Genomic DNA, 10,429 nt, shown 5'->3' with positions numbered 1-10,429 from the left:
TGCTCTTTCCTCCTTCCTTGACCTTGCTGAAAACAGGCTTTTCGGGTTTACCAGGCCTTGCGTAATTCGCGGAGTTTCCTAATCCTTTTATGCTTTCTCCTGAAGTTCCCTCTCTGTGACTTGTGCCCTACCTTCACAGTGTTTCTCCATCATTTGCAAATAAATGCACATTTTCCATACCCACTCCTTTGTTTGCCTGTTAAATGATAAAGAAACAAAAAAATCTTCCTTATTTTTTATTTTCCCTTGAGTTCTCCTTTAAGGGAGATTAGAGGCCGCCCCAAAAGCCTCTATTCCTCTGAGAGCCTAGCAAGCTATCCATGGTGTATTCGATATGCCAAAACCTGTAAATATAATGGGTGTCATTCCCTTGGCCCTGAAAGAGTCAGCACACAACAGGACAAATGGAGACATTACTGTAGCCGGCTCGAGCAAATCGATGGTTAACGGGAAGTCACATGATCAAGTGAGCTCTCCTTTAAGAGCTGGAGTAGTCAGATTTGACGTTGAATCCTGGTTGTGCCAGATACTTCATGACTTGGTAAATCACTTCTCCCGACCTACCATTAAGCATCCGGAGAAGAGAGTAATTGTCAAGATTAAACAATTACAGGCCATGCACCCAATATGCAAAATCTGGGTCTAAATATAAAACTTAATTGGTAATTATTACCCCCAACCCTACCCTGACTTCCTCTTGCCTTCACTTTTGCTTTTCCCTCTGAGGCACGCTTACTGACAAATTGTTGTACATTTATTTGTTAGCAGCACCATTAACTGTCTTCATTTTCCCCTTTAAAATTTCCTCAATTAGGGGCTGGAGCGATAGCACAGCGGGTAGGGCATTTGCCTTGCACTTGGCCGACCCGGGTTCGATTCCCACCATCACATATGGTCCCCCAAGCACCGCCAGGAGTAATGCCTGAGTGCATGAGCCAGGAGTAACCCCTGTGCATAGCTGGGTGTGACCCAAAAAGCAAAAAAAAGAAAAAAAAGTTCTCAATTAACTTTCTATAGATGTATTTTTGCTCGATCGGGCCCAGTAACATCTCCATTGGAGATTTTGTTGTTACTGTGTTTGGCATATCGAATACATCACGAGTGGCTTGTCAGGCTCTGCCGTGTGGGTGAGATACTCTCGGCAGCTTGCCGGGCTCTCTGAAAGGGGCGGAGGAATCGAACTCGGGTCGGCCATGTTGGCTGCGCACAAGGCAAGCGCCTTACCGCTGTGCTATCGCTCCAGCCCCACAAAAACAAAAAGAACTATTTCAACAACTAAGAACAGCAAAGCGAGCTGAAGGTAAGGGTTAAGGCACCTGCCTTGGTGGACCCATGTGACCCCCAGTACCACACAGGGTTCCCCCCAAGTGCCCCCAGGGATCACTCCTGAGACTCTGCCAGAGTCTGGAAAGATCCTCGATCACCTCCAGGTTAGACAAAAAAAAGAAAAAAAAATCCTCAAACCCTGCCTCCTCTCCCAAAAAAGACAGGGTAACAAGGGACCCTAAACCAAGGCATTCTGATATGCTGAATATTTTGAACAATGCCTGTGAAGGACTTAGTAAAAGCATATACTAAAGGGAAAGGGTAGGGTACATTGTGCACTGTGTGAAAGAACTCGTAGTGGCTGGACCCTTTGGTGGTTTGAACCTCATTCAGTAGCCAGCCATGCCCTTAACAAACCTTTCTAAAAAATCTACTAAGCAATACCACTAGTCATAATCTAGACAGACTGCAAAATCAAGCTGGGGCACCTGTATTCACTGTGTTTATTAGCTTTACCTTGAAAAATACTTTCCATTTGGAATGGGAAGACTAGTAGAATGGAGCTCTGAAGGAGTTAGAGGAATCTGAGGTATCTAACTGATGTAACCTTAGACCAGACTATGGGAACTGAGCAATATCAATACACACATCTGAGATCCAAATCAATATCACACACTGAAGATCCAATAGAAACACTTTATTGAATGTCCTTCTAATCCGTATATTGAGAAATGAAAATCAAGCATCTCAAATGTTTTTATATTTATTATATGTGCATATTCAAACACAGAAGTCTTAAATCTTTCATAAATATCTTTCATAAATGTTTCATATTTATTCATACACATTTTAGTCCATGCTCTTTGGTCATTCGGTATTCATAACAGACTTCATAGTCATCTGAGGGAAGTTGGCTGTGTCATCAATCTTGATTTTACCTATAAAATGGCTAATAATGGATTTTCATCCTGCAGTCACAGTGACTATTGAAAAATACTATGGAGGTACAGTGATCTGTTATCCTAAGTGATTCTAAAATAATACAAGTAATTTTTTTAAAGTTTTTCCAAATACATTCTGCCCTTAACTTAGTTTTTAATCTCCTGAGTGTCAAACCAAACTTTGTTTCTGAAATGCTGCAGTTAGTAAGAACCACTAAATAAATGAGGAAGTGGGACTTTCTACTGCTAAGACAAGGCCATGGAATTGGAAACGTGAGGTCACAGGGCAATAGCATGACTTACAGCATGACGGTGTGATAGCAGCAAATTCCACAAACTTATAGTATCCTCTAAAATTTGAGGAAGGGTATTTAATTTGTGTTTGGAGTGTAATTCTATTTCTGACCCCACCCTATTCTCATCTCAGATACTCTGGGTGATGAACAGCAAATTGGAGAATGTGCTTCACTGACTAAAGGAACAGACACTGAAGGGAGGAGATGTCATTTTGCCTGAGGTACTCTCGGTGGCTTGACATGGCAAACCAACTACTCCCAGACAATACAAGAGGCCTCACTAAGACCTCCCACCAAAGATGTCTGCCCCTGCATTGTCATGCCCCCTTATGCCTTTGACACTATATTTCTCAGTGCCTTATCATAATGCACTCAATGAAATTTAATTTTTTGAAAATTCAAATAATGTATCTAATAGAATTATAGAGAGCAGCAATACTAAAACTTAAAGTAAAATGTTTTGATCTATAAAATGCTCTATCTAGAATTTGAACTGCTTTAATTGAATCTTTGTAGTATAAATCTACACCACTATCATGAGTGATACATGTTTATTCCAAGGTCTCTCAAATTTTAGTTTCAGAAAAAGCAGCCTCTTACCGAATTCAATTTTTATTCATGGTAGTAGGCCTATTCTAACTTTCCTTGGAACAAGATAAATATCAATCAGCATCACTTCTTAAAAATGGTCTAGTATTATCAATACTGCATTTTTCATATGCAATGAGTAGCTTTTAGTCATTTGCTCAATAATATTTTGAACATTACCAAAATTGTTACTGAACTTCTTTATAATCTTCCCCAACTGGTCATTTTTAAATAGTTATTCCTTCTCACTCCAGGTACTAGTATTCCTGAGAATACATACTTGTGACAGTCTTATGCACATACATATAGATACTTTATCAATTACACACAAACATTCAGTACATTACATTCAACACATTTAAGGGCACCATAATTGGAACAGATGCGCTCATCTGCAAAATCTCAGTAGTTCCAGTATGAAAACATTCTCACTCTATAAGGCCCTCAGAGTGGAGACTTTTTTGCATGGTACAACATTACTTAGCTTATTGAAAAAGATTTCCTACAGACATCCATAACACTAGAGTGAAGGAGTCAAGCTAAAAGGCAGACAGGCCAACATAATAATGTTCAAAAAAGCCTAAGACTTTAAAAATATATATATAAAGGTATTTAAGATTCTTATCAGATATTTAACAATCTACTTTGACTCCTTTACTTTTAAAATATTTGATACAATTAAATGAAGATAATTTGAATCAAGAAGCAAAGAACTGGAACAAATTTGCACATAAAGACTCAGATAGCCCAGACACTTGTAATTACTAAACATAAGGCCTCTAACACTAATTGAGCAGCATAATTTGTAACAGGTGAAATACATAAGCTTAAGAAGAACCATAGAACCACTTGTATGTATATTTCTGCACTTGAGAATTAATTCAACATTGAGTGTAAATGTTCTGAAAATATCATAAAACACAAAGGAGACTATGTACCACTTCTATTTTCTGAAGTTTAGATCAGTTTTGCCTTTTATCTTTAGCTCATTCTCTTAGTGAAAGGGCCCAAACCCCAAATTATATTTGAAAGTATAAATCACAATATAAACAATGCCTATCTAATAAGCAATTCTAACAAAAAAATAGCTTTTCTTTGTGATTTGGGTATGTTTAATAGCTCTCTTCTATATAGATATATACATTCTATAGCTAATGTAATTAAAGTTTAAGCATATAGAATGTGTTTTAAAGTCATGGCCATATAACCAAAGTCTTTATTTAACTTTAACTGGAGGACTAGAAAACACACGCACACACATACATACGTGAGCACATGTGCTCATGTGCAAGCACACACATCACTACCACCACCATACCAATCTGTATGTATATGAGTTGTTGTGTACTTCATTGTTATATGTTTCACTGCTATATAACAGTTTTCTAGTATAAAATTTTGACACACATTCTTGGACTCTGTGATACCAAGCCCTACTATGGGATCAATAATACATTAGATATGGCCTCACAAGACTTCTAAACTTTATGCTTTTCTTGAAGTAGTTGAAATTTCAGGGTAAAGTACACACTTCATAGAGTGTGTCTATGAAGACATTGCTCACTTTATATTTTCTTCCTCATAAACTTAGATGTCCAAAGGATCATAAGAACATTATCAACATTGAGGAAAAAGTTATTGTATTGAACCAATCCTAACAATAATAACCTTAATATCTGAAAATATGCCCTGAGGGCAGGCACTGTATGCTATAAGAAAAAGTAATCACATTTCCCAATATTTCCTAATCTTGGCATTGATGTAGTTAATGCTACATATAGAAATGCCATCTCTTTCTAGCTATGATATTTACATTTAGTTCTTACCCGGTACAGGCTGTTTATATCCTTCATAATACCTAATTATGTCTGATAATTTCTAGAATAGTCTCTCTTTATTGTGACTGGTTATTAGACGAAAGGATCTTATGCTATAGCATTTTGATTAGAAAATGCGGTGAAAATGACAATTCAAAAAATAAACAATGAAATATCAGCCCTGAAAATGGTGCTTTTCCTCCTTGTAAATGGCTATGCCATTAATCAAAACAAAAATGGCTACAGGCTTATTATTCAATTTTCCTAAACTAATATTTTTCTTATTGATTGTTTTTATATAACTTGCTACTTGGATAACCACCTGCTCAATATTTTGAAACTATAAAAATACATATTTGCATGAGATGTATATAATGTGAACAACCTCCAAAAATTGTATCTTTAGAACATATTATTTGCTAATAAACCTAAGTAACTCTGTAATAGATAAGTAACATTTTTAACTACTCAAGGCTTCTTGAATCATAAACAATGTGCAGTGAAATGGCTCTTTCCCCTTTTTGCTCCCTGGTTTTTATGGTCTTCAGAAACCAAATCATGTTAGCCATTGATTTTTATAGATGTTTATGAAACAATATGTGCATGAGCAACACAATCTATGAGATCTGTGCCACTCATAGGATGTAAAGTGCTGTTTTGTTTTTTTTCCAAGCAAAACTGTCCAACTTCTAGCAAGATCATCTTTTACATCTTGTTTATACTTGTAACTCTTAACAAGATAAAGAATTAAACATGAGACTCATCTAGGTCTATATTAGCATCCCCCAGCTCAGTTGGAGAAAAATTGAACTGGGTGGTGAGCAGGGGATTCTCCATGCCACTCTCCTCATTGATGTGTAGGACGGTATCTCCATGCTGTAAGAGGATGGATGTCTCAAGGCCGGAGAAGTCATCAGGGGCTGCAAGTTGAGCAGAGAGAAGACTGTGTGCTGTGGCCCCCTGTACTTCTGCGTCCTCCTTCTTTTCTTCTTCAGTGTGCAGGGCCTCACTCTGTGATCAAAAGTATAAAAACAGCACGGAAAAGTAAGAGAGATAAGTACAGAAAGAAAATAAACCATGCTGTTGTCTAGCTGTACCTGAACTCACAGGCTGGTCCCTGTGCTAACCTTTATATACATGAGCTCTTACATACGACATTTTGATGTTCTAAGCATCAGCTTTCCTTTGCCTTTTCTTTTATCCCTCTGGACTTTTGGGTCATTTGGCAGTAGTCAGGACTTATTTCTGGTTCTGTGCCCAGGGATTACTCCTGGCTATGCCCCGGAAACCATATGATATGTAGGGAACCAATCCAGGTAGGCTGTATACAAGGCAAGAACCTTAACTCTTAAACTATCTCTCCAGCACAAAGCCTCAGTTTCCTCACCTGTCATATCAGCTTATCCTGCATGTTTTATGAGGATAAAATGCAACTGTGAGAATAAGAGGATATAATGGTTTCTAATGATATTTAAGTAATTTAGGACTATACATAGTAGTAGTACTGTTGCTTTTTAAAATCCCACACTCATAGAACATGGGACCTATTGACATTTATTTATAAAAATAAAAAGAACCAAAAATACATAAAAACAATGGGAAAGAATAAATTTATGAGAAAAATCCAAATAAATGTCTTCTTATAGGATCCAGACAGCCTTCTTATTTAAAAGCTTCATCTAAACTGCTTATTTTATCTTTGTTATTATGCTATGTTTTTCATAATAAAGAACATACACTCTCTTAGTCACCCTTTTTTTGTTTAAATACTTGAAATTTATTGTTACTTCTGTTCAAGTTCTCAAGCAATAAAAATAGGAAACATTTTGAATTAGGGAATACATGGAAGTCAAAAATTAAAATGACAGTTCTGGTCTTCTTTGTTGTTGTTGTTGTTTTTTTAGACCAAACCCCACTGTGCTCAGAGCCTATTCCTTACTTACTGTGCTCAGGGATCACTTCTAGTGCTACTCAGGAGATTATATATGATATCTAAGATCAAACCTGCACCAGTCATATGTGACAAGTGCCTTATCCCCTATATTATCCCTTTGATTCCCATTATTCTTGAACCCCAACCTCAACTACAAAGTACTGCTAAAGTGAACAAAGAATCTATTTAGTAAGTCGTGTTAAATTTTAGTTAGAAAATTTTTATTCGTTGACTTTAAACTTTATTTCAGGCACTATGGTTTATAATATTAATAAAGGCAGGGTTTCATACATAGAGCAATCCCACATCATGGCTTCTACCAGAGTGTCAGCTCCCCTCCATCACTGTCCCTGTGTTTCCCTCACCCAGCACTTCTGTCCTTTCCTATCCCCCTCCTGTAACATGCTTTTATTAAAGAAAAGTTCTTAGTTTCTGTTGCTTTGTTGGGATATTTGTTGTTTCTGTACATTTTTTAAATACCACATATAAGGAAGATCATTCTGTATCTCTCTCTCACCCTACTCATCATATATTGTACATATGCCCATGTACTCCCTGGCTAACTAAAACATGTTACTGACAACGACTTAACTTACACAGAATACATTTGTGTATCCAAGCTGTTCTCATATATAAATATGAAGGGAGCAAACCTGTCTGTTCCTGTAGTGTCCTTACCTGCTTGGGAGACAGGCTGTGTAGATCAGCAACAACAATAGCAGGTGAAGAAGTAAGAACTGGTTTGTCTACTCCCTCTGGTTTCTTATGTGGGGCTGGACTACAGCCCTGCGGTGGGCCCCCAGCAGGAAGTGTATCTGTTGGGGCAACTACTGGCTCCGGCTGCGTTTCAATGAAGGTCACAGACCGCTTCTGATCTGCTGTAGGTCAGAAGTAAAGCAGTAAGTAGGGGAGGAATTAGAATAAATCAATTGCCACTGGTTAATAATTAGTTTAGCCAATGTCTTCTGGCTTTTGTTAGTAAGGATATTTATTAATAAGTGAGAGTTGAACTTAAATAGACAAATAATTTTTTCTATGTAAATGGACTTAAAATAACATATCTGCATACATACCAACAGGACTTACATGTCCCTGGTATTCAACATTTCTTTGTCTTCAGTAAGGAAGACATTACAAACCAATCAGTAACTTGCATAAAGGAAACACAAGCTTCTTTAGTCAAATTTCACAGCATTATGAGTAACCTTGGGCTCATCCATATCTCTAGACTCACTGGGGTTGGGAAGGAGGTCAGGGAAGGTAAGAAGAAAAAAATAGCTCAATGGTTTTCCGGGAGACTTTTCCCCTTATCTTAGTGCCTCCCCCAAGCCTGTGCTTCTCTGCTTGAGGTCTGAGCTCAGTTCTCACAGACCATTCTGGCTGAGTTGTGCAGCCAGTCAATGGGTGAGTCAGAGAGGACACAGGAGGCCTCACCAGCTGGCTTCGTTTTAGGTTGAATGCTCCTGCGAGTGGTTGACAGCCGAGCCGCATGCCGGTTTTTGGGTTCAGTCTGAGTCTTCTGACGTGAAAGCAGAGGACGTCTTAGCTAAAGAGAATAGGCAGAATAGAGCTGGCAAGAAGAGTCCCAACGACCCGGGAGGAAACTCTCTACTCAGAGGATTCTATTATTTGCTCCTTTCTTTATGGGTGTCTGCAGATTCTTATGGTTTTTGTAGTCAATAAAATAAACATTTGGCCTAGAGAAGCCAGGGTATATCTCAGTAGAAGAGCATATGTGTCAAATGTAGGACTTTTTACATTCTGATTCTAATACCTCCCCTCACTCCATAACTACTTGCAAATTTATCTCAAAGAATTTGGTTCTGATATAACCTTTACTTCTTTCAATTATTATTCTTTTATATGTCTTTATAATCTTTATGTGTCTTTATATATCCCAATGACTCTATATATCTTATATACAGTTGCTGGGAAATATGAGTAAGAAGAGGCTGCTAAAATCTCAGGGCTGGATGAATGGAGACATTACTGGTACCCACTTGAGTAAATCGATGAACTCCGGGATGACAGTGATACAGTGATATATCTTAAGAATGTTAATATAGCTTCTTATGAGTCAATATGAGAATGCCTTTGAATTTGGAAAAGAAAAATAACTGTGGCTAACCTCTCAGCTGCTGTTCTTCTAACAGAACAACTATTGTTACTGAACAACTGCTAACTTGAAAGGTGAGGTTGGTGACGCAACTTGAGATTCTGGTATCCAAATCAATGCTGAGAAGTTTCAATCAAACGAACAGTATAAGATCTCCTTTAGATTTTTACTTTACATTATTGTTATTATTTTTATTCTATAGGTACTAATTATTTTTAAAATTTTGACTTGACAGCTATATAAGGAAAATCTATCTAAGGAAATTTGTAAAAATGAATTTTACTTTGATCTCAGTTTCAAATTGAATCATTAATCTTGAAATGAGAGAAAGAGTCACTGTGTCTCTACATCTTTAAAGAAACAGTCTCAAAGTCAACAGTAGAGGAAATCTTCCTTGCTTAGTAAGACGGATTAGGAAGGGTTTCTGGGAAGAAAGAAATGGAAGAAGAGATCCACTTATTTTGCATAGCAATTAGCTTTGCTAATGAGTCAAAGCTAAAACAGAAAAGAAAAATTCTTAACTTGAACATGCACTTACCATGCTTTAAAGTTTCTCTGTACTGCTTATTTCAAGTGGGAAGAAGGCAAAACATAATCTTAATATACATCAGCACTAAATAAGCACTAAAAATTGAATAGCACTTCCATTTTCTAGGAGGTCTTCCCTGTCCTGTCAGGGTGTACTTACTTGTCTTAAGCCCCTCTTCCTCCCCAGAGGCTGCTGAATGAGGAGATTCTGTTGGCCAGGTTCACTCTGTACACTTGCCACCCTGTCAAGCATCAACAGTGTTAGCGAACCCTGGAGAAAGTGCAGAAGCTCATCCTCTGGTGGGTGTTAGGCAAAATCACTTATATGGAATAAACACTTCAAAGATACCATGATCTTTGAAGGAAGGTTGGGAAAGAGTCCTGGGATGGGAGCTTTCAATGGGTTGGGATGGAAGATGAGGCCTTGTAGCCTCAAGCTGCCAAAATTGAGATTCTGTTTTTAATCATTCACGCCATATCTGTTATTCAGCAAAATACTGGTTAAATCACAACCCTAGTTTGGAAGCCACCAAAAGTTTTGAAATATCACATTCTAATCTCAATTTTTTTCCCAAGGGGACAGAAAAGGTGGTGACAAACAAACACAAATGACTTCATCACATGGATGGGAACACCATTTTTAAAATTTCAATTTAAATGAAAATAAGATGGACAGATATCAAACACATCAGACACAGAATCCATTTGGGTGAAGGGGTACATTCAACACATGTTTGCAGCCTGGAGTCTGTGACTACTGAGGAAATGAATAGTCACAGGGTAGACAAATGATTTTTTAGAAAGGGTTTTCAATTTTTAGGCTGGCAAAGTAAGCTGTTAATACAACTCAGAAGCTTTAATCTTGAATAGATGCACTCAAGTATATCACGAGATACATAAAAGCAAAACTCTGCTCCCCCCAAATTACTGTGTGTGAGTGTCTT

The 10,429-nt window shown here is 37.6% G+C and overlaps 1 protein-coding gene across 3 annotated transcripts in view; it reads right to left on the bottom strand.

Annotated features, from left to right (window-relative positions):
* Positions 1-1,948: 1,948 nt before the first annotated feature.
* The window catches only part of UNC80 (unc-80 homolog, NALCN channel complex subunit), a 255,397-nt gene continuing 246,916 nt past the window's right edge, over positions 1,949-10,429 (bottom strand). For all 3 annotated transcript variants that reach the window (XM_056111839.1, XM_056111840.1, XM_056111841.1), the window contains 4 exons: positions 9,646-9,727; positions 8,276-8,387; positions 7,520-7,719; positions 1,949-5,919 (listed from right to left, as the gene is read on the bottom strand). In XM_056111839.1, coding sequence (XP_055967814.1) covers positions 5,656-5,919; positions 7,520-7,719; positions 8,276-8,387; positions 9,646-9,727 — 658 coding nt within the window. In that variant the 3' untranslated portion in view covers positions 1,949-5,655. The remainder of the gene's footprint in view (positions 5,920-7,519; positions 7,720-8,275; positions 8,388-9,645; positions 9,728-10,429) is intronic.

Source organism: Sorex fumeus, unplaced genomic scaffold, assembly GCF_029834395.1.
Source record: "Sorex fumeus unplaced genomic scaffold, SorFum_2.1 ptg000014l, whole genome shotgun sequence".
Classification (NCBI taxonomy): domain Eukaryota; kingdom Metazoa; phylum Chordata; class Mammalia; order Eulipotyphla; family Soricidae; genus Sorex; species Sorex fumeus.
The sequence above is the reverse complement of the archived record's forward strand: the minus strand, read 5'-3'. Positions and strand labels throughout refer to the sequence as shown.